Consider the following 24,678-nt stretch of genomic DNA (forward strand, 5'->3'; position numbering starts at 1 on the left):
GTTTGCTTTTCCATAAGACTCTTTTCTCTTGTATGATTGAGAAATAATGTCCCCAGCGACAACTGTATTTCTGGAATCAGTTTGGTTTCATTCAATAAGTTCACTATGCTTCATGATATTCTATTACTTCTCTGATGTCACGAGCATTTTTCCATGTGTCTCAAGTGGTCCATGTATAATGGGTGTGATGCAAAGAAAAAAAATCCTCCATGCATCCCTTTGCTGTGTACCGAACAAATACATTTGATAATCGAGTTGCACTTGTTTGATGTTTGGGTGTCATCTGGGTTCATATACTATCTAAAAGCCTTGTGAACTCAATTAAATTGATCAAAACTTATTTTTATATAGATATAATTTAATTATATTCAAATAAAGTGAATTTGAGCTTAACGTGGGTCAAGAATATTGATGTGTTAGAATCCACAAAGATTGATATGATCTTTTACTTCGGTGGCTTAACTTGCATGTGCGTATGACAAGCGTGCTATATTATTCTTGGAAGATTGTTAAAATTTGAGTCATGTGTGCTATATTATTTTTGGCAAATTGTTCAAATTTGAATAACTCGTAGTTGCGTTGCACTTATAGATTTATAAGATAAATTACTGGATAAATATTGGGAGAAACTGAGGGTGCAATAAAACAAGTCAAAAAATGTGCCAATGAAAGTAATGGCTTACTCGAAAGCATAAAATTCGATCTTATCATGTTATATTAGTGGGACAACACTGCATTATCATGTTATATTAGTGGGACAACACTGCATTTCAAGAAGTATAGGGATCTATATAACACACGAAGTCATGTTCTATTAGTGGAACAACACTGCATTTCAAGAAGTTTAGGGATCTATATGACACACGAAGCCTTAGATGTGCATTTTGAGAGTGTAGAGATCTAAATGACACCCGAGCTCAAGTTTAGGGAGCTAGATATGTATTTTGAGAGTATATTGAGAGTATGGGAACCTAAATGTCACAGCCGAACAACCGAACAAGTTAGACCGACCACGCACTTTACTCTTCTAAAATCACAGAAAGATCTTTCGAGCATGAACGCTTCAGAGACAGGAGTTACCAACTTGTGTAAATGGCAATAGTCATCTTAACAGAGGGCTAAGCAACATCAAGAAAAAAGAACTCACATATTTTGGACGAGATGAGTCAGCACCAACTGCTCCTAAAGCGTATCTTTCTTGTCCAAGTAATTCAGAAATCTCGAAATACAAAGCCAGAATGTTTCTGGAATCTTGTAACTGGAATGGCTTGCCAAGGACAAAAATACATCAAGAACAAATTTCTGTGATTCATGTTTCAACAAAGTACGGATTAGCATGGCACTCCAAGCATCTGGAGCTAAATTGATGGCTTGACGGAATGATTGAACAGCATTCACCAGCCTCCTGATCATCTTGCTTCTCTGCATGGAAAAACAAACCTTCAGCATTACAAGAAGCAGCAATAAACATGTAAAACATCACCACGTGCTAAGCTCCTGCACACAAGTTGTGTGATGCAGCTCTGAGGATCATCAGCGTTCTTTCGGAAGGGGAAGGGGGGCAAAAACGGCGCTAAATGGCAGCTATGTTATGGTAAAACTTGCTTATCTGTGATGTCAGTGCACATGTTTGAGTAACTCTGTGGCTCAGTGCACATGTTTTTTGAGGAACAGTCCAACAACCATAAATTTCATTAAATATAATCTTCTGAAAGAAACAAGAAAACAGTATGCTTGAATGATCAAAGATCATGTCCAATTTGTCTAACCAACTAGTGATATCACCTACACCTCTGGTCTAAATATAACTGTCTTCACGGGATAATTTTGGCTAGGAACTAGAGATCATCTTGTGTTTCAAAGGAACACACTCGACCAGGCCACCTGTTGATTTCTTGTTGGTATCGATGCTTGGCAGTGGAGTTTGAGAGTGCGTACCCAGTGCTGAAAGCTCCCACACAAGGTGGGGTCAGGGGAAGGGAATTTCTAGACAGCCTTACCCTTGCAAAGGCATTGAGGCACACAAGTGAAGAGAGACTACCAATTAGGGATGGCAGCGGATCGGTCTCGGGGCGAATATCCGCAGGTTTTGGGTCCGCGGGTTTTGGTTTCGGTTCCTAGTTTTCGGCCACGGTTTTTCGAGTTTGGATACTCGAAATACCGCAGGTTTGGGATGGGTTTTTAATAGCACCCGCGGAGCTCCATCGGGCCCCCGAAACAATTCGGTCCACTAAAAGCCCGATAACAAACCCTAGGTATATAACATTCTTATCCACACTTCCCACCAGGCAGCACCCCCCGGCCGCACGGCCGCACCCCACCCCGCCACCTCCCGGCTCCCAGTCCCGCACGCGTCCAGCATCCCGCTCCCGCGAGGTGTGGCCGCACGCCCGGGTTGCCCGCACCCTGCCGCCGTGTGCCGTCCCAGCGCGGCGCGCTACCGGCCGCTGCCGTCCCGCGAGGCACCCCCACCCCACTGCCTCCCACACGCGTGACGTGTCCAGCGAGGCCTCGCCCCGCCGCCGTGCACCGGTCCAGCATCCCGCCGCCATGCTGATGTAGTAGAACCAAAGGCAAGTCTTTCTTTGCTTTGAACCTCTCTGGAGTTGACAACGGCGAATCTTGATGGCGACTTGTGAAATGTAAATGATGTAGCTCGGGTTTTTTTTCTTCTCTGTATGGGACTCGTACTATGCCAGACCCACCATTGTCTCTGGATTCTGGAGATGAACTAGCAGTAATAAAATCTGCAGCAGCTAAGTTTTTCTTGTTGATGAGATCTGAGTGCAGGATTGAACTGTTGAAGGATGATCGATCGTGCACGTTGGGTGAGATTCAGATGCTGCACAATCTGGAATCGGAGTTGTTTCCCTAGAGGCCACTCACTGGAATCTGAAATCGGAACTCCCCTCTGAATTTCGTTCTTCCGACCTTTAGCAGGTCAATAAAACAGTTGCCTTAGATGATTTTCAGCAGGATATGAAAACAAGTCCGAAGCACCTATGGAGTAGTATAACATAACATCGAACCTTATGTTCCCTGATAGCATAGTAATGGATTTAATCCTCTCTTTTTTTCAGTTCCTGTGGCCATTGGCCAATAGTCAAATAACATTCAGATTTGTGTTGTACAACATAGCCAGATAACTAACTGATTTTGTACTAACTAACTGTACTGTTCATGTTCGGGTTTCGGTTAATCCGTCGGTTTTCAGGTATCCGCGGGTTTCGGTTTCAGGGATGGATTTTCACCCGAATCGGTTTTCGGGTCGGATTCAGGTTTTAGGTTCGGGTTTCGGTTTTGGGTGCCCAGGCACTCCATCCGATCCAAACCCGCCCCATTGCCATCCTTACTACCAATGCATCAGGCCCACCCTCAAATAGGGCAGCAAGCTATATTAAAAGGAATTGAGGCACCAAACTCCTCTTTTTGCTCAGATGCTAGAAATTGCAGAGAAGATACCGTGGGACACAATTATAGCAGGTGAATATCCTAGGTTGTCCTTAGCCTGTAGTTGGAAATGGACAAATAAAATGCGCCTCTGATAGAGAGTTAAACCAGTTACATGTCTGGAACTATATTATGAACAAATTTGTTTCAAAAGTCAAATTGAAGCACTTTTGAACTTTGCAAATGAAATATGTTTCCAAAATGGTTATATGTCTATGAGCATCATAATAAAAAGTAAGTTGAGCTGACTGTAAGTCATCGGCAACACATGCAGTATACTTAAAAAATACAACAAGAGGGTAATATTAGTTGATCTTCATGCAAATCTAAAATAAAGTCAGATTTCTGTTTAGGGAGCTAACATGGGATACAACTGCATACGACTTCAAGCCATCACATGCAAATGTATGAGAAGTGATGATGAACATCAACTAACCTCTGGATTTAGCTTTCCCATCTTTCCCTCCTCCTCAAATATATATGGGAATGTTGCTTCTTGGAGGAATGCATCTGAAGCTTTAATGATGTCCTGGACAAGGAAAACACGAACCCGCCATCCTTTCCTCGATAAAATGAAGTCAAAAAGATCTTCTGTAGCTGCAACTACAGAATGCATGTCAAATGATCTCCACTTAGAACTTCCATTGGCACTCTCACCAGAGCCAGCTCCAGATCCATTTGAAGACTCTGCTGACTGTGCAGATATAGCTGCAATCTGAATACCAAATGGTATTAGTAGGAACAAATAAATAAATAAAACTAGATTACACATGATCACACAGATATCTGCCAATTTTTTCATGACACTCATACAAAAGAAACACCAGAGTTGAAGAAGCCCACCACAGGAGAGAGATCAAGACCAGTTTTCAGAAAAATCACCTGATTAATACTTTAAAGTTTCACAATTAAATTTCTCTAACAAGCCTATTACCATATCAGCTGCAGATATGATTTCACAAGAGCACAAAATTTTGCATCAAGTTTCAAAGAACTACCAGCTATTTGCTCCCCTAGTAACACAGGAATTAACAGCTATTGGCACAAATAGTTGTAGTTTTGTAAGATTTACTCTGAGCAAATTTAAAACAGGTGTTCAGGGCATGAACAGTTTTAGGTACTAGACCTGGACCTGGCTGGTTGCATTGGTTTTGCCCTGAACCGGCACCGGCGAAAAATAAACTGCAGGACTCACCCAAACATAGGATGCCCATCAGGCCATCACTAAAAGTTATTGGTTGCGGTGTCCTCTCTGACTCAGTAGTTTCATTGTATGGTTTGCTAGGATAACTCAATTTAAACTTATGTATGAAGTTCCTTTACTTTTATGATGGAATCACAGTACCCCATGTGTATAAAATCATAAAAAAAAAGAAACAGCAAGAAAGTGCATAACAGTTAAGAACTATGTACCAGCCTCTCCAGCCGATTCCATCTGATTGATCCATCATCGCATATAAGAAGCTCCCTCAATATTTTCCTCATATCTGGGCTCGGATCTGCAAGGAGCCTCCCAATGACAAATGGGTATGCACTCTCAATAACTTTAAAATCAGGATCCAGTGCTTTTGCAGTCCCTTCTAGAGAACCCAGAGCTCTTATCACCAGTGCATAATCAGGAGGAAGAGAGAAATTGAACTCGTACATGACATCATACAGATGATTCATTAAGCCCTGTGAGGTAAGGAAAGAATGAATTTAGAAAGGATACTATCTGGATGCAATCAGGCAGTAGAAAATAAAAGCAGGAAGATGAGAGCAGAAACCATACACAACATAAGAAAACTGAGCCAAAATAATAATTTTGAGTGAAAAAACAAGATAGAAATCCAAATCAACCAGCAGTGTAAATGCCAGACCACAGAACCTATTAGACTTACCTACAAAATGTCAGAGCCTTGATGGGAGGCACAGAAGTAAAAAAACAAGGGGGGGGGGGGGGGGCATTGCTATGTTAAATCGTTAAGGAACTAAGTTAATAGAATATATTTTGAAAAAATAATCAGAAAACTATCCTATCAAACATCATTGAAATGTCAATTTCAGACATGTTTCATCATTTACTCCAAAGTTTTGCCACAATGATCTGGTTGTGCCATTTTGTTTGTTAGCCCATGTTAATGCTAGCCAATGCAAACCTACTGCATCTAACATGTTAGCATTTGCAGATTGAATTCCCTCAAGAAAACAACAATCACCCTAAATAGCACATGCACTGGAAAGGGAAATATTAGCTAACCTGAAAATCATTTGATTGCCTCCTGGCATCACCAAAAGAAAACCGCAATGCATCTGCAACAGCATGTAAATCCGTTCCCTCAGGGACAAACCCTAGTGAATGGAAGTCATTTGCCAAGCCCAACGAGTCACGATTGACATAGTGTACGAGCTGAAAAAAATAAATTCAGTTCTCTATTTCTTGATTTGGAAGTTGGAACCAGACATAAAGAAGACAAACTAGAGAAATGAAGTTACTGTGCCACTCGTTTCACAAAAGAAAATTTACAGTTACCTGCTTGTATAACCTGCTTGTATATGGTAACACGGAAGATTATTCATAGTATAAATTTCATACATCAAAAAGTAATCCAACAAAGCTCACAAAGATGGTTGGACAAGGCTACAAGTATAATGTTCCACAACAATGGTGGTAAAACAGGACTATTTTGTATTTTTGTCGACTCACGTCTCAAAGTTCAGTTTTGTTTATTCTAAACAGCTAGTGTTGTAAGCAGTAAAGCCCTTCTGCAAATTATTCCTTGACGCACTTCCTATGTTAGTTTCTACATAATGTGATTTGGAACAGGAAACAATGCTAGCCACGTTTAACCAACTTATAAATCATTGCCAACTTTGCTGCACTCAGAGGACCTTACCAATAATGCTTAGCCTGTTAAAACTGAAATTACCAAAAGAGAGAACTGATTAAGCAGTGCAACACCTAAGTCTCAATATTTCTGATTTTCCAACAATAGCAATGAAAAGTCAAAACTATTTGTAAGTTTACATCAGCTGAATGCAGAACAAGTAAAGAACACAGTCACATGTACCATTTGTATAAGACCCACACGATAGTGCCTTGGAATATCTCCCATCATACCAAAGTCAAAATATGCTAGAGATCCACCTTCAGTTGCAACTAGATTACCAGGATGGGGGTCTGCATGGAAAAAGCCTTCTTCAAGCAGCTGTCTCAATGAGCAATAGAGACCCTGTGAAGTTTATGTTGAAAATTAGTAAACAAAAGCAATATGACAATCTGTAAAAGTCAGACAGCATTCTCTCAGCATAGAGCAAGAACATACACTGAACACGGTAAAACACCTTCACAGAGCAGTTTCAATTTTGCTCTAGCCAAAAAATTCAAGCTAATGTTTTTTTAAGAAAAAGATAAAACAAGATATGGTCATACAAATTTCAATTAGAATCACACAAGGGAGACAAAGAACAGTGTAGAAGACAATCTAAATAAAATTAGCACTACTATCCGATTTACAGTTATGAGACAACATAGCAATACCTCATCAATCATCCTTTTCCTGTTCAAGTTGGCTTTGCTGATGCGCTCAGCATCAGTTAGCTTAATTCCATCAATCCATTCCAGTGTCAATATGGTTTTACGTGTATAATTCCAGTAGACTTTGGGGACCATGATACTTGTATTGCCATCAAAATTGTCCCCATCTGAACCTGCCAGAAAATGAATTGTTTAAGAGCTGTCAGCATGTGAAAGGTCCATATGCTTGAGAGGAAAAATGTATTGTGAGATCATACTTGAGAGATGGATACAGAGGAAATTAACAATTATTAGGAATTGAATAAAAGAAATGTTTCAGAACTCACCATGAGAATAAAGAGTAGCAAATCTTTCAGCATTTTTTCCTTCTAAAATATAATCAATCTCATCAAACATGTGCCTGACCTGTTTAAACCAAAGATAAAATATAACGCACATACCAAAGGCTAAAACTATGCAGAATGATCTGAAATTTACGGGGAAGCATGACAATTGCCAAAAGAAAAACCATAAGAAACTAGTACTACAACTTGCATGGCAGTCATGTCTTCTCTTTTATGTAGCTTCAGTTCAAGGAACAAGCATCTCCAAAGCCAAAAAGATATAATCAAGAAATGATCAGAACAAATTTTAACCTAAACGGCATAGCCAGTGCTGAAAGTTCACACAAGTTGGGGTCTGGAGAAGGGAATTTCTAGAGAGCCTTACCCTTGCTTAATTTTGCAAGGAGGCTGGTTTGAACCCCAGGACCTAGAGGCCACAAGTGGGGAAGCTACCACTGCACCAGGGGGCGTCCTGCCTAGCATTAACCTAAACCAAAAGTACTATAATTACAGTAAGTCAGAAAGTTAAGTTTCCATGTAGAGGGCCATAACAAGGTGGAGCATGCAATTTTTTAGATAATTATAAACATAGTCAGTCCTACAAATTATACACTTACTAAAATTATATGCAGCAGATAGTCCAAAGAGAATCTACCATGCATTGTGTGTATTGAGGAGCAAAAATAAGCTTTATTCATGTTGCAATGTGCATATGAAGTATTGACAATATAACGTGGAAAACATTATAATTTATTCTGATTGAGAGATTAGTAAACTAAAGCAATCAGCAGGCTACAACAAAGGTTAGCAAACTTCTCCCTCCATTTTTAAATATATGTTCAGGACAAGCTAATTAAGCTTAAATGTAGCAATTAGCTTGTCCTAAACGTTATATATTTAAAAACTGGAGGGAGTATAAGAGTCAGATCAGAGTTGCATGGAGAAATCAACAAGTTTGGTTCAGAAAGTAGAAGCTCACAATCTCATTGACTGCCACCAGTAGATCTTTGCGAGCCTTAGCAAATCGTTTCAATTGCCCTCCAATCATATGAAACAAAAGTGCATCTAGAGTCAACAAGGGCGCCATTCCAGGCCTTTGAACTTTGACTGCGACAAGCTCTCCTGAGCGTAGATGAGCTGCATGACTTGAAGTATCAAAGAAATGCATTTCAACTTGGAGAACTCAGGTCTGAAATATATACTAAGGTAAATAACAATTAGTACAGAAGTATAATCACCAACTATTAGCAAAAGTCTTATCAGACATGTCTAACCTTTGTAAACTTGACCCAGTGATGCTGCTGCAATCGGCTCCGGGCTGATATCTGCAAACAACTCAGAAATTCGGGCACCCAACTGAGACTCGATGGTTCTGAGGGCGATGCGAGTTGGAAATGGTGGTATTTGATCCTGAAAAGGAAGCAGTCGACAAAAACAATGAAATGCAAACCAAAAAAAAAAGTAAATCCACTATACAGGTTCCTCAGACTTTCAGTTTTAAACAGAGCATTACTAAGGGCTGGAGACCCCATTTCGGCCCAACTTTGACCTATGATCCCTTCTAGGAGCTAAACTTTTCAGTGGCCCACTTTCATGGCCTCAACTTTATGACCCTCATTCCGTCCCTATTATCATAAACTGGAGAAGGCATATGTTCTTAGATCTAACAATTGGTTTTCACCGTTAAGCAAAATTATACAATGCACAGGAGTTACCTGTAGCTTTGCAAGCTCTTGACAGTATGCACTGGGAAGTATATCAGGGCGTGTGCTCAAAGCCTGTCCAAGCTGCAAGGTTCAAGAGAAATGGCAAAGGAACATATCATCAATTTTTCCAGTGGTAATAGGGAATATTACACCTAAGACAAGATAAAATAATGAAGTATTGTAATTCAAAAACATGATGTGGGCATAAGGGGATATTAAGATGTATTTGATACATCCACCACTTTTATTCTGTCTGATTCTTTAAGGCTGATAGAAATCATGTTACTAAACCATAGTAATAACTACAGTGATTATAACAGTCCTAAGACATTTTACAACGATGTTGTTCCCTACTTAGTTAGGAGATATTCACCATACTAAAAAGTTAATCGTCAAAAAATACTAATTGAAAAGATTACTGTTACATTGTACATATCTATGCCAACTCATAAGGTACTATACAGCATACCTTGATGTAAAAGGGACCCAAGCGTATCAAGGTCTCTCGGAACTGAAATAAGGAAAATGATAATCAGAGACATGATGCTCAGTTCTCCACCAGGAACGAACAAGAAAACTACCTTTTCCGCCCTTTTGTGCATGTCGTTGAGCAATAAATGCCAAATAGTGAGCTTCACAACATGAAAAGAGATAGTAGCAGCCCTGTAAAGTGCAAGGAATGGACCAAAGCCTCGGTCAGCAAAGAGCCTGCGCGAACTTGACCCCAAGATTCTTCCAAACTGGGTTTCCAGTGACTCCTTTCTGATCTTTGCATATTCTGATGATGGCCTCTCTCCATGCACACTGGTGAATGCACTTGAGTAGCTACAAAATAGAAATAAACCATCTAAACATAATATCTCAAGCCAAATAACACTAGAATCATTCAACCTACATGCACAGAGGAACCTTTGAAAAATTCATTGAACTAAAATATTCTCTTCAAGACAAGCCCATTTGTCCAATGTCATAGGCAAGTTAGATCATGTTATCTGAATAGCATTCATTTTAAACCATATGAAGAAATTTCAGAAGGGTTAGCTCATAGCTGGGGAGAAGTTTGTTTTGCAGCATTGATTAAGCCAGGTATAGTCCTTTTGGAGATTTATGCAATTATGCATCAAACCCTATACCCATGGTAGGCACTTAGGCCAGCCTGGCCCCCTAAGCTGTTATCTCTATCCATAAACCTTATATGCCTTCACAGTTGATAATTGAGATAATTGAATGAGTAGCACACAGTACAAAAAAATTGCAAAACTGCAAGTACATCTCTACCTAATATTAAAGCAAGTAAAGCTTCTGCCAAATTTTTCGTACGTCAACAGTAGAATCGGATAAAAACTGGAGAAAACCGGCGCACAGGGTGAAAACCGAATAAAAACAGCCACCTCTCCCCCTTGAAACGTCTGAAAGAACTTCCGCCCTCGCGTGAACCCGCGCCAGGTGAAAATCAGAGCAAAACCGGACGACTAAAAACCCTCAAAAATAGGAGGGTGGGAAGGGTTCGAACCCACAACCTTCAGGTTCCCAAGATGGCTGCCCAACAGTCAGAATAAAGTTGGTTTGTGTTAAAGGAATACATCTGAATTTATTTGACGGTGAACATTAGGATTAAAATGGTTCATCCTACTTGTCATATATGGAAACAAATATGATCATGTTTCGTTTATTATCATGGTATATATATATATATATATATATATAAAGTTCTTGACTTGCAAAGAAGCGTACGTGCATCCACACATAATGTTATGTTTATTTTTAATTCTAGCTATTTGTTAAATTACCAAACATTAGGGATCATTAACGACTTGAAAAGAATAAATCAAGTATGAGGAGTACAATACATGCTGGACTAGAAAAAGTTACAGATAGTGATAGTAATGTCAGACGCTAAGCAGCGTTGTTGTAGGCTGGCCATATGCTACTTGCATGAGACGCAAGTCCACACTAATGCATGTTCACTACGCTCAGCCAACAACGACCTTTACTGGGCCAAACCATGTCTGAAACATAGTCCTTGCAAAATAGATTGTCTTGCGTGGTACAATATGGTCATATCTATTTATTTGCCTCTAGCAACTTCTTGGTTAAATAAATAATTATAGAAACATAATGAGTATTCGAATAGAAGGAAACATGTTAATTCAAAATTTTATTAGAAAAGGAGTAGCGATTCATTGAGTGTAACAAAAACTAGGGTATAGAATACAAAAATAACAAAAGTGAACACAAATACTATTTGACCGTAGCAACACACGGGCATCTTGCTAGTTCATTCAAATCACATGTCCTCTAAATGTTAAAGTGAACTGCCACCTAGGGATACGATGCGGTGACGTTAGCTGAGATAAGTCAGTCGATACCTCCTCACCGGGGCTGAGGCTGGGAGGCGAGGCGGCGGCGCCGTCGGAGAGGGCGCCCCTGTCCCGGCCGCGGCGTGGATGGCGCGGGGGAGGAGGAGGGGGAGGCTCCTACGTCGGTCGGCGCGGCGGGCGAGGAGGAGGAGCCGCGAGGTGGGGCCCGCCATGGCCGGGATCTCATGAGCTTCCGCCGCCGGCACCGGGAGGAAGCGAGGGAGAGAGGGGAAGGAATCAGGGGGCGGTGGGGTTTAGGGGAGGAGAGAGAATCCAGAGATGCGCTCGCTCCTTGGGAGTTGGGATTTGGGAAGCGGAGAGGGAGTCTCGGAGAGAGGAGGAAGAGGAGGCAGCGCCGCGTGGCTGGAGTCGGGTGCGAGCTGGCGCGCGTACGGTGGCTTCGTTGCTCGGCGTTGGGCTGCCGCCCGGCCCGCCAACGTCGGGAGAGAGACTGGGCCCGGATCAGGTACAGCCCATTGACTTTTGGCTCATCTCAGTGACGATGGAGCGAGTCAGAGCATGTAGCGGAGCAAGGCGGCGTTAGTCCATGTCACATCAAATCTTTGAGGAGCTAACTAGAAGTTAATTATAAAACTAATTATACAGATAGAGGCTAATTCATGAGATGAATTTATTAAACCTAATTAATTCATGATTAGTACATGTTTACTGTAGCATCACATTATCAAATCACGGACTAATTAGGCTCAATGGATTTGTCTCGCAAATTAGCTTTCATCTGTGCAATTAGTTTTGTAATTATTCTATATTTAATACTTCTAATTAGTATCTAAACATTCGATGTGATAGGAACTTTAGTCGGAACTAAAGAAACAAACACCCCTAACCACCCCTAAACAGTGAGTTAAGAAGTTCTTTACGTTTGTACGAGCAACTTTAGCAACGGCACCGCCCTCACTCAAAAAAACTCTATTTTTTCCTTTACGTTAATATGCTCGCTCCACTCCCAAGGGTTTAATTTGTCACCAAAGTAATTACCTAAGTGATTCCAAGAAAATTCTGCCAATCAGCAATTCCTTGAAAATTAACTAAGATGTTGGGAGTTGGAAAAATCAGGTTCTTCCGGTTCACCTCTTTGTATGTTAAGTAACCACTTCCACTCGCGAATGCACTTTCCGCGTATAATCGCTTCCAAGTCCCTTGCTAAAAAAATCTTCAGGGAACCAAACACCCCACCCGTGGCTACAACGCCGCCGATCCCAAAGGGCAAACTATTCCGAGCCGATTATCCTGCGTTCCTCTGCGGTGGGTCACGTCGTCACGTCACACGCATCTCGCACGCACATGGGCGTACGGAACGCACATCAACCGAGCCACGCAGTGACGTCAGCTCGCATTATTTTGGCACGGCGACGGAATACACGTTCAGGTGACTGGTCGACTGGACAACGGATGACGGAAAACCCACCCGTTAATGCCGACAGCCAACGGTAGGAGTACCGGACGCTTGCTGTTCTCGCTCCGGTGGGGCCACCATCGCAGGCGCAGCTCGTGGTGCTTCTGCGCTCCTCCCGGAAAAGCCGAATCGACGGCGGCCTGCCGGCCGGCCAGTACCGTGCACCCCCGAAGGAAGAGACCATCCATCCCCGTCGGCGCTTGTGGCCACTCGCGCCGCCCGCGACACATCCTTCGCCTGAGGCGATGGTGCCCGCCACGTCCGACCCGTCGCTCCCGCCACGTACTTCTCCGTACCAAGCGCCTCTTACGCGCACCCCGCCCGTCTCCACAGAGACACTGACAGATCCACCGCCATCCGGGCCCGCCGATTCCCGACCCCTCCATGTCAGCCTCAGCCGCGGGTCAGCGCTCAACTCCCGTCGCGTCCACGACGTCCCCTTCTACGGCCATCTCGCCGACAGGTGGGCCCAAGGCCTCCCGGACCCATGGACAGTGACCGGGAGCAGAGGCTCCCGCTCGACGCGCCTGGTGGGTGGACTGGAGGGAGGAGGCGTTGGTGGATCCACGCGCGCCTTGCGGCGGCGCCTCATCACTCGCGTCCCCCTCTTTTCCTCTTCCTCCATTCCTTGGCGTGCACAGGAGAATTCCTTGGATGCTGGCTGTGTGGCTGTGCTGCTCTCCCCCCTCCCCTCTCGCTCCTCCCTTTCGGCTCCCGCGGCGTAGCTTTTTTGGGGTCTGCTACCCCGTATGCCGTATTTGTCGTCGTCCGCTCAGCGTTCGTGCGCGTGAAATCGCGTACGCACGCGCGCCGATTTTCGAAGAGGCAGGGGACAAGGAATCCCCCAATTAGAAAAGGTTCTCCGCTCCCCCGGCCTCAAATCCCATCCCCCCACCACCACAACCCGCCCCGATTCGCTTCCGGTTAGTGCTGCCGAGGTCGGGATTGGTGCTGGAATTCGGTGCCGCGAGCTGTTCCTTGCCCAATTGGGCCGCGCTCCCCCGCGCGATTCGATTCGATTCGATTGGTTCCAGCCGGGGGCTCGCTGCTTCCGCCGCCGGGGGTTGCTTCGGCGCCGCACAAGCTGGGCGCCGGAGTCTCTGGGCGATATCCTCTGCTGCTCGATCTGATTCGGTCCCCAGCCGCAGCTCCCCCGCCGCCGTCGCTGCTTCCTGCTGATCCCGGCGCCATTTCGACCCGCGCGCCCGGATCCTTGGATGATTCCGATCGGTCCGGGACCAAGAGGGCCAAGGCTTCATCATCTCACCGGGGCTCCTGCGGCGGTGGATCCATGGCCGGGGAGAAGGCGCCGCGCGCGTTCTCCATCGAGGAGCTCCCGGGCCACCTTGTCGGGGAGGTCCTGACCTCCGGCAGGCTCGCAGCCGCCGACCTCGCCAGGCTCGAGGGCACCTGCCGCGCGCTCAGGCCGCTCGCGGAGTACGCCGCGTCCAAGCTCTGCGCTGCGCGGGCGGCGTTCGCGGCCATGGGGCCCGCGGCGAGAGGGGAGCTGCTGGAGAGGTGCCGGGGAAGCTGGAAGAAGGTGCTCAGGTTCCTGCAGTCCGTCGAGCAGTCGTCAGGCACAGTCCAGACCTCATCGGGCAGCGTGAGCACCCTTCCTTTCTTCCTTCACTTACCCGGACTAAAATTTTAACGTTGATATCGCTTTTACAACCATGAGACTTCACTTCTGTGTAGAAATGTTTATCTCACATTCTACCCACTTTGTATATGGAATAGTTAGTAAGGCATGTTTGATCCTGCATGGTTTATGCTGTAACGCTTAAAACTAGCTAAATTTGTCTTAAACTGGATATTATTACCACTTTAGACAAATTTACATGCTTTTGCTAAGCTGCTGTAGATATTTTTCCTAGTTTTGGAGTTGGAGGGCAGTTCATAAGTTATCTCTGATTGACAGGCATGGTAACTTCCTGAATTTATAAGTGGTATATGCACTTTACCTTTGACAAATAATAGTAACATGAACATAGTGCACACTTACACTATGAAGCTTTCTGGAAAGGATTAATTATGATGGAAAAATCTTGGAAAATTCTGTTGCCATTGTGCTATAAATGTCCTAATTACTTAAAATATAAATTATACCTTAGCTTCCTACATATTGATGCAGTTGTAACCTCTCATAGTAATTATAGATGGCACATAATTCCTGATTGGTTATATTGTTGTTCTGGAGAGCCCACAGTGGTGTTGGACATTCTTTTTCTCCCAAGCATTTTGATTCTTCAATATCATTATAAGTTGAGCAGTATGTCCAGGACATTGCTAATCAGCATTTCATGTTGTTTATGATTCTCTTCATATTTATTTGTCAGAAAGAAACAAAATACCAAATCAAAATGAGGAAATTGTAGTTGTCTTGTTACTTGGAGAAAGGTTTCCCTGATGTTGGATGGCATTGAAGTTTAGTAGTATGTCGAGACAATTGCTAATTGTCAGGCTCATATTGTTTATGATTTTATTTATATATGTTTGTCAGAAAGAAGCAAGAATACCAGATGAGAAAAAATGTTTTTGTCTTGTTGCTTGGAGATAGGTTTACCTGATGGTGGATGTCATTGAAATAGCTACAAGATTTTTTGATATGTACAAATTGTTTCCTTATACATGTGAACCTGCTGTATGTTTCCAGATGCAAGTAGCCACAGGAAGATATCACACACTTTTGGTCCATGACTCTTCTGTCTATTCTTGTGGGTCCAGCTTGTGTGGTGTGCTAGGTCATGGCCCAGATACTACACAGTGTGCGGCATTCAGTAGGGTTTCCTTCCCATCACTTTCCCGTGTTATCAACATCTCTGCCTCTCACAATCATGCTGCCTTCCTTACGGAGTCTGGGGAGGTAATTGATGCTCTCCTTAATGGAAGCTAATAATGCATGTTGCTGTATTACTATTTTTTATTGCCTTTCTGTTCTGAAGAGTTTCAGCTAAATAGGTTTTCACCTGTGGTGATAATTCATCATTATGCTGTGGTCATGGTGAAGTGGGGAGGACAATATTTCGACCAACGCAAGTAGAAGCACTTAAAGGGGTTTCATGCAAGCAGGTGGGACCACCGATCTTTTCTCATCCCTTTGTGTTGTGTCTCCTACTGTACCTCTTGATTATCTGACTTGGCAGGCACACTTTCATTTCATGACATAATATACATTTTTTTACTTGATAGTGATGCTGTTATACTTATTTCCATGTCTGGTCTGCTAAGTTTTGCTAATTTTTTACTGTATCCTGCCATTCTTTGTATTTTTTTTTTGAAAAGTTGCTAACATAGTTCTGATACTTGCATTGACTAGGAAGCTAGCAGCAATGCAGCATACTCAACAAAGGTTTCTAGGGGATTGATATTTGCAAATGTTTCTTTCATTTTATTCTATTTCTCATTGAGAGCACATTCCAGCTAATCAGTATGACTTACATGTTTAAGATTCGATCAATAAATTCTCCACCTTGTGATGCTTTTATATATGGCATCACTAAAACATTGATTTGATCCATGTTAATGATCCCTTCATCACTTAATCATGTGCATATACACATATCTTTGAGAACTCTCTTACAGCACAGGCCCTCAGGGCAAACCACCTAATTCTATTATTTGTTTTTTGAACAAGAGATTCCCATCTTTTCATCTGTTTTGCTACTTTAGTTTCATTACATATCAAATGATTACTTCTACTGAACATATACCAGTCATCATTTTATATGTATCCGTTTCATATTTGTTCTTATGATAAAGTTTCTAAGGCCCTTAATTTCTGCACTTGCCCCCATTGTATCTTTGGAGAAGCCATTGTTTATTCTTAAAATTTTACCATGGCTTCACTGATCTGCCTAGCTTTTTTTCCAAGTGGTTAAAAATCTTTCGTTTGTTTCTGCATTTCAGTATTGCCATTCTGATGCCATCTTGTTAACATTTCACAGGTCGCTACTGGTCTAAGTTTTACTGTGATTCTTACAAGGGATGGCCAAGTATATACGTGTGGAAGTAACACACACGGCCAACTTGGTCATGGTGACACCGTAGACAGGGCCACTCCAAAGATTATTGAATTATTTGAAGGCCCCACTCAGGTGGTGCAGATAGCAGCTGGTGCAAGCTACACATTTGCTGTAACAGAAGATGGAACAGTTCATTCCTTTGGATCTTGCACTAATTTCTGCCTTGGACACGGTGATCAGCATGATGAACTTCGTCCACGCGCCATTCAATCATTTAAGAGGAGGAACATTCATGTAGTTCGTGTGTCTGCTGGAGATGAGCATGCTGTGGCTCTCGATGCTCTGGGACACGTGAGTATATATTGTATTATGTTGATTCAGCTATATCTTCTCAATGTTAATTGCTCCCCAGACAGAAGTAAAAAAAATCTGAACTTTGCAGGTTTATACATGGGGCAGAGGATACTGTGGAGCCTTAGGTCATGGTGATGAGAATGATAAAACTAGCCCAGAATTGATCAGCAGTCTGAAGAACCAAGTTGCTGTGCAGGTCTGTTTAACATGCTTGCATCACCTAGGGTCATATGCCCTGCAATAGCTAAAGAAGAATGGCACTGCAAAGTTTTTATTTAAACAGTTTAAACCAATTCTTCTTTACAGTAATATATGATGCAAATTGCTGTTCTAATTAAAATTCTGCTCGTAGCAGTATAGGACCATGCCTATCAGTTTCCTGTGTAAAATCTTTCACATTTTCTTGAATTAGGTATGCGCAAGGAAGAGAAAGACCTTTGTTCTCACTGATGAGGGCTCTGTTTATGCGTTTGGATGGATGGGCTTTGGGAGTTTAGGATTTCCTGACCGAGGATCATCCGACAAAGTAATGAAGCCCCGCGTTCTCGAGAGCCTGCGGGATCATTACGTCTCCCAAATAAGTACTGGACTGTATCACACTGTTGCCGTGACAAATAAAGGCATTGTATTTGGGTTTGGCGACAATGAGCGAGCACAACTTGGGCATGAATACATTCGTGTGTGCTTGAAACCTACTGAGATAATGTTCCAGAAGAGTATGGAAGATATAGCTATTGCAGCACCTAGTGGTTGAATTCAAGACCCACAACCGCCATTTTGGACGCTGTTGCCTGCATATGTTGTATTTATAAGGTATTCTTCTCGGCAAGTGTATTTTATACTTTGTGATTTGTGAGTATTTGGGGTGAACAGAAGAAGATCAAGGTGGAGGACAGTGTTGTGTAGCTGAAGAAGCATATAGTTTAGTAATGTGTGATGTATTGAATAATTAACCCACCATTTTTCCTCTGTATAAAAAATATTGGTGTGTGTATTGTTTTTGCCTCCATTTTTTCTTGGCTGTGTCCTATCAGTGTTGAGTAAATAGATAGTATTTGCTGCACCTGCCGTTTATTATTGCTATGTTTGCTAGTTTCTCTATCACCTTGAGCATTGTCATCATTCTGCTTTCAATTATGCTTATCATCATGTGCACTTAGCTGGAAAATATTGACATACGGTTGGAGATTACTTGCGTGGTCAGCCAAATGATCTGTTATTAAGCTCTCTCATGTATCAATTAATGTGCACGTCCGGCACATGCTGGAAGACAATTCTGGATGCCTAACCACCGCATTGGATGGCATCTCAATAGGCAAAGCATTCCAGATGCAATTCTCGGAGAAGGACGTGGTTTGCTCAAACTGACCATGTGCGACAGAAGCATCATCGTCAGCCAGACCGAAGGAACGTTAAACACACACCCCACTCGGAAGATACCACGTGGTCGTAAAACAACGGAAACACAGCTACAAAAAGTTCATGCTGACTCTTGACTTTTGGGTTATGATAAAGTTGAAGAGGTTACAGGCACATTTAGAAAAGGTAAAATGATCCCCGGTGGTAGATCATTACCGTAGGTGCAACTGAATTCCCCGTTTTTCTCCAGTATATAATTATTTCTTGGCTGTGTGATCAAAGTTGCTTCCAAGTCTGCAACTGCTGTTTATTCCCGGTTTAACTTGGCTAGTCTCTCTTGAACATTGCATGACTCTGGTGTGATGAGGAGCTATGGGTGCATAAATCCACCAGCTAAAGTCTAAATCCTAGGGGAAAATTGGTTACGTAGCATTGAAAGATCGCGACTTCCGTAAAATACCACTGTAAGACATCAATGTCGTAAAACCACTGAAAGATGCAGACCTCAATTGAAAATACCATTAGATTTCAGCGTCAACTCTGTTAACTTGGACAAAAATGCCCCCAAACCGGTGGACAGAGGAGAACGGGCCAGCGTCAACTCTGTTAACTTGGACAAAAATGCCCCCAAACCGGTGGACAGAGGAGAACGGGCGCCGGGCGAGGGACCCGCGGCTCTGCTTCCTGCCGTAGTTGCTGAGCTGGATGTGGCATAGCCTCAGGGGCGACCGGGCTAGATCCTCCGGGGCGGTGACCGTGTACTCGTGCATCACCCACCCCGTGCTTCCCTTCTTGCCACCGCCGCCGCTGCTGCAATGGAAGTTGAGTGCTTTCTTATGCCACGCGGCCTCGCCGCCGCCGGGGACGCACAGCTTGTTGCCCTCCGCGCACGTATTCTGACCCTCCCACCAGCCGCCGCCTGCGTAGGTGCGCTTCTGCTGTGTGCCCTTGCCGCATCTCGGCTGCCCCTCCGCGAAGAAGAAGGCCTCCTCCTTGCGGCCATTCCGCCCGAGGAGCTCCTGCGGTGGCGCGCTCAGGGGGTCTCGTCGAGGATGAGGCCGTCGGCCGGAAGCGGCCAGCCCAAGAGGTGGGGAGGAGGTAGTGCTCCACCGTGACCTCGTGTCTGGGGGAGAAGAGGATGGCCGGAGAGCAATAAAATCTAAGTTTTTCTTTAACCATATCAGTGAGAAATCTTGTTTTAGCCAAGTCACTAGGACCTTTGCTATTACAAAAGATTCCCTTCATTTGGAAACTTTTTTCAAAGTATTAGAACAGAATACCTTACAAGTCTTTCTTTTCTGCGACTTAGCTCTAGACTTATTTCTCTTTGAGACAGCCTCGCAATCACTCATTAGGTGATAACTGTCATCATCAAACAATTCTTCTGCTAGTTCTCCACATAGATGTTTAACTGCTGGTTTCTCTAATTCTTTCATACTTTCCTCTTCACTCTCACTATCGTGAGATAACTCACTACTGCTATCCGAACAAAACTCTGATTTCAGCCTAAACAAATCTTTTGTAAAAAGTTCATTCATTGTCCTAACCATTTTGCTATCATGGGATCCACAACAGACTCCTAGTTGTTTAATATTCAAGATAGCATCACTAAGTATGTAAAGAATAAAGAACAAAGAGAGTTGTTAAAAGGATTACCGTTCTCAAGATTCTTTGCAGCCACCCTCCTTTCAATTTTTGACAAGATGTGCTCATCAGCTGAGTTCACCAAGCTTGGACTAGACTGTATAGGTGTGAGTAGAGCTTCTGGAATTGCAGCTGCCATTTGAACCTTGTCACCACCATCCACATCATGTGAGTTTGCTGGCGATTTGTCTTCCACAACCCCTACAACTTCCTTCTCCACATCCTGCATTGGTTTCTCAGCTCCTGCACTTTGCATTTCGGGCTGCTGATTACCAAACTGAAGTTCCTTGTTATCAACAACAGGGATTGATTCAGTTTCTTCTAAAATGATTTCATCTGTCAACTCAACTTCCACCTCCATATTTGCATCAGAGCCAATGCCTTCATTGCTGTCAGTCACAACCTTTTCCACCAAAACATCAAGAGTTCTATATACCGCAGTGTCAAGGATGGCATTGGCTACTTCTCTTAGGAAATCTAAGAATTCCTTCCCACTCATATTCTGCACCTTTTCTTTGAGTGTGTCCACACTGTTTAGTACATGACAATATGCTTCCCTTGTTCAGGTTCTCCTTTTCCTTCTCCATTTTTCTTGCTGCTTTTCATTCATTTTGATTCTCTGTTCATAGTTGGATCCTCTTGCATATACTCTTCTTCTTTGTCCTCAAGATCCCACTCTCGATCCGAATCTCCCTTCCAATCAATCACAGCTTGTTCACCGTTCTCATCCACGGCCAGTCTCTCTACGACTAATTCTAACTCGAAGTAGTGCTCCCCGATCAGCACCTCACGATGTGGAGGGACAATGACTGGGTTTAGGACTGCTACACATACTCACTCAAAGTCATTTTTTCTAGTCATTTTCATGTCCACTGTTTGAGTAGAACCCAACATTGATCCTACTGCCCAAAGATTCAGGAATTCTCTTAAAGATTTCCTTATCCCAAACATCCTCACCCAAACTTTAGGGAGCAGATACCCTTCTTCTTTCTCATGCCACACCTCAAATTGCAGTCTCACACATGAAGGCACTCCTAATTCCTTAACATTAGCTTCTTCTTTCTCATGCCACACCTCAAATTGCAATCTCACACCTGAAGGCACTCCTACTTCCTTAACATTAGCTTCTTCTTCCTTAACATCAGCCCCTCCGAATGCAACTGCTCTTTGCAATTTAGACTTTGAAGGAAACTTTGTGATGAAAGAATTGTCTTCATGATTAGATAATTCCCATCTCCATTTTCTAGGATAAATCCTTTGAAGCTAAACAAGCACTTGCTCCTTGGTTAGCTGTCCTCCCACAATTTTGATCAACACCGTCTTTGAATCTTTCCTAGCTCTAGGTAATGGGGGGTGTGGTATGTGGTAAAATCTCAGTCCATGAACCGTATTCCCCACAACATGTGCTACTAGTCGCTGTTGTTTGAGCATCAGGCATCTGTATTCACATGATTGTTACTATCACAAATCACATAATACATCTCAGTTGTACACCTTGCAGCCACATACCCCTGTTTTGTGCACCTCGAGCATTTTATCCCTGTTTTTGGATCAACTCCCTTCCCTTCCTCTTCTGCCACAGCTTCCTCCATCAGCACAGCTAATACTTTCTTCTCCACTGACCTTTTCTACTCACTGTCCACCACTGTTTCCTTTTCCTTGTCCACTACTCCAACCTCATTGCTCATGGGCCCTTTCCTCATGTCATCTTCTAGACCTTCACCTTGTGGGTATCTCTAGTCATGACATTTGCTCCAGTTGCCCGCCTTGCCGCGGAAGCCCTCACGTGAGCCACCAGCCCCGCGAGCTCCCCTCCTTGCACCATAACCAGGTCATGGCCAGTTCTAGCCTCGACCACCACCGGTGTATCCTCTATGGATCGGTCTTGCAACCTGTCCTCTCGCCTGAAATCTTTCTCTCCCATCATAGCCACCTCTTTGAAACCTTCCTTCTTCAAAGACTTGGCTGGTGCCTTGATTCCGGCTGCCACCAGCACCACCATGGGTGCCTCCCTCCCTAGCATGGTTGTAGAAGGTGGTACGCCCATCACAGCCGTCGCGAGCCTCCACAACCCGACCATCAGCGCCACGCCTCATCGCTTCCCTCGCCTCCCCGCTTGCCTCCTCTCCCTGATCCCTTGTCACTCAAGATGAGCTGTTGTTCTAGGCGGTGGAAGGCCGAGGGTTTACAACACCTTTGAGTTTCCCTCCACACTTGAATAGGTCTCCTAGACCAGCAGCACATTGGAAAATGGAGTGAGCCCCAACACGAATAAATCCTGAGTACCCAGCCCACACAATTGGCCCCACGAAGCTGAGGTGTCTCTTCCATTTTGAAATTAAAAATTTCCGTCTCCCCTAGGATCTGGAAATTCCACTGCTGCTTCTGTTGTCGGAGTGTCGCCGGCATCCATGTCACCAGCCTCTTCGTCATCGGACAAACTGTGCCAGCCCATCGCCCATTCCCCCCCTTTTTCCCTGCTTAAGCGAAACATCATTCACCAGTATTCCCCCCTTTTTCCCCTGCTAAGCGAAACATCATTTCACCCAGTATGTCCCTCTAGTGATATTTTTTGGTGATGATCTCCTTTCTAGGAAGAGAAACCTCGCCATGGTTTTGATCTTCCTCACTGTTCCAACTAGTGACCTACTCTCCATCCCGGCTGGGCATGGTGAATTCGAAACAACATGAGGCGACATAGCACCTCTCTGCGAATCTGACGTAGAACTATCTACGGTGGTTTCCCGCAGCCTTGCAACAGCGGCGGATGGACTTGGCGAGCTGGCTGAACTCTCAGCTTCAAAAATCTCCTCCTCAGAGTTCTCCTCACCTGCTAGTGGCCAGAAACAGGAACCACTCCCCATCTTCCGAGCCCCAGACAGTGGGTCCGATGAAGGATAGGAGAACGACGCGGCACTGCTTGGCCATCCGCCATGGCCAGTCTCATTTTCTGAACCACCAAAGCTTTCCGCCTCCCAAAAAGAATTCCGGTGAGCTCTGTCCCTCTGGTTTTCCCCGCTTCTCTATGCTTCCGTCTGAGTCTGCAAAAGAAACTTCACGTACCTTATATCTCAGCGACCTCCCCGCACTTCCATTCGGAGCCGTCGGCCTCGGCGCGAGGGTAAGTCTTCAACGAGAACCGGCGTTGGGTCGCCCAAGAGCACCCCCTGAGCGCGGCGCCATCATCCGACCCAGCCAAAACTGTCAGCTCCCTGCGTGCACATTCTATATGGGGCAAACTGATTAACTGAATGTGATGGACCAAGGTAGCAGTAAGGCCAAATCTTACGTGTATGCTCACACAAATGTGCTTACAAAAATTTAACTGAAAAGGACCCTGTTTTTTCTCCGTTTCCACTTGGGTCTGTCTTCATTGTTAGATAACGCACATGTCATCACCACATCTCTTAGCCTCCTGATTGGATTTTGCATATGTTCATCTAACAATCTTCTGAAAGTAAGGTGCCAACTGCTCTGTTGCATCTCAGCAACAGTCTTACTTTGCTCATTACTGATATTGAATAACTCCAGAAATTTGTCTTTGGAGATACCTGGTGCCACACTAAGTATCCTCCCAAAAATCAGTTTCGTTTCCATCCCCCACTATCATCAATCTCCCTTGTAAATAAAGGATTTTGACCTTAAGCAAGTCACTCCCACGCTCCCTTCTTCCTTGGAATACATATCTTACACCATTTAACTAAGTGGTATTTCTTTTTGGTCCACCCCTACTTGACAAATGAATCTCTTCATTTTTTTTCTTTAGTCTCTTGTGGACTGTTTTATGAAATTATGGAGCAGATTACACTAAGTGGGCATACTGCTTAAACTTGAATATAAAAGAATGGTTCTTTCCTCCATGAGTAAGGGAGCTACCTTGCCAACCATACAAGGGTTTTGACATCTTTTCAACCTTGTGTTTTTATACTACATAAAAAAATGTCATCCCTGTTGAAACTGACGTATTTTCCAATTGAGAGGCGTGCAAAACCCATTTGCTCGGAAGACAACGTTCTGTCAACTGTCTTTTTGAAACCCTTTGGCATGGCTTTTGCAGGAGTCACTTCAAATGTGGCCGCAAGTCCGGCTGCCCTGCGAGGAAGCAGGTCCAGCAATCCGATGCCGATCCATCCAAGCTCGAGATCACCTACTTCGACGCGCACACCTGCGACAACCCACCTCCATCGTCGTCACAGGTTGTGCCAGACCCAAGGATCATCAGCTCCGGCACGCAGAGGAACACCGTTCAGCTTGTACCGGTCGCCGCCGTTCCATCAGCTCAGCGTTACGTTGCCCGGCCGTCACCGTTGCCACACCCTGTGGCTGACATGATGCCGAGGACCACCGGTGTTCTTCTGCCGGTCATCGCCGTCGCTCCAGCAGCTCTGTCTGGTAGACAGTGTGATCGCCTGTTCCTGCTGATACAACCTTCACAACGTCGGTGGAGGAAGAGCAAGCCGAACTGCTCTTCATACCTTCGCCGGCTTGCTCACAGTCGGAGCTGCTGCCCACGGAGGTCGCCAGGTTGAACCGCACGGTCCACCGGGTGCGGATGCACGATGGTGGCACGTAATGATGAGCGAGTC

General features: G+C 44.1%; 3 protein-coding genes across 4 annotated transcripts in view; 2 read left to right on the forward strand and 1 right to left on the reverse strand.

Moving 5' to 3' along the window:
• Positions 1-1,068: 1,068 nt before the first annotated feature.
• On the reverse strand, positions 1,069-11,725 carry LOC101765737 (uncharacterized protein sll0005). Of its 2 annotated transcripts, XM_022824461.1 has the most exons (14): positions 11,366-11,480; positions 10,388-10,535; positions 9,578-9,821; positions 9,466-9,507; positions 9,006-9,077; positions 8,565-8,700; positions 8,270-8,427; positions 7,294-7,372; positions 6,971-7,140; positions 6,501-6,662; positions 5,690-5,839; positions 4,864-5,124; positions 3,887-4,165; positions 1,069-1,422 (listed from the first exon to the last, which is right to left on the reverse strand). In XM_022824461.1, the coding sequence occupies exons 3-14, from the start codon at positions 9,596-9,598 to the stop codon at positions 1,183-1,185; spliced, it is 1,770 nt and encodes a 589-aa protein (XP_022680196.1). In that variant the 5' UTR covers positions 9,599-9,821; positions 10,388-10,535; positions 11,366-11,480; the 3' UTR covers positions 1,069-1,182. The 2 variants fall into 2 exon arrangements, with proteins under 2 accessions (XP_022680196.1, XP_004956136.1); XM_004956079.4 differs by lacking the exon at positions 10,388-10,535 and having other exon boundaries at positions 11,366-11,725.
• A 1,659-nt stretch (positions 11,726-13,384) lies between these two features.
• LOC101766155 (ultraviolet-B receptor UVR8) lies at positions 13,385-18,152 on the forward strand. Its single transcript, XM_004956080.4, has 6 exons — positions 13,385-14,376; positions 15,427-15,636; positions 15,732-15,842; positions 16,718-17,086; positions 17,178-17,285; positions 17,502-18,152. Exons 1-6 carry the CDS (start codon positions 14,065-14,067, stop codon positions 17,841-17,843), a joined length of 1,452 nt encoding a protein of 483 aa, XP_004956137.1. The 5' UTR covers positions 13,385-14,064; the 3' UTR covers positions 17,844-18,152.
• A 4,830-nt stretch (positions 18,153-22,982) lies between these two features.
• LOC101766564 (lecithin-cholesterol acyltransferase-like 1) overlaps positions 22,983-24,678 on the forward strand; it is a 51,434-nt gene continuing 49,738 nt past the window's right edge. Inside the window, exons 1-3 of the mRNA XM_012844166.3 lie at positions 22,983-23,082; positions 23,168-23,213; positions 24,150-24,345. Coding sequence (XP_012699620.2) covers positions 22,983-23,082; positions 23,168-23,213; positions 24,150-24,345 — 342 coding nt within the window. The remainder of the gene's footprint in view (positions 23,083-23,167; positions 23,214-24,149; positions 24,346-24,678) is intronic.

The sequence above is a fragment of the Setaria italica genome, chromosome II, assembly GCF_000263155.2.
Source record: "Setaria italica strain Yugu1 chromosome II, Setaria_italica_v2.0, whole genome shotgun sequence".
Taxonomy (NCBI): domain Eukaryota; kingdom Viridiplantae; phylum Streptophyta; class Magnoliopsida; order Poales; family Poaceae; genus Setaria; species Setaria italica.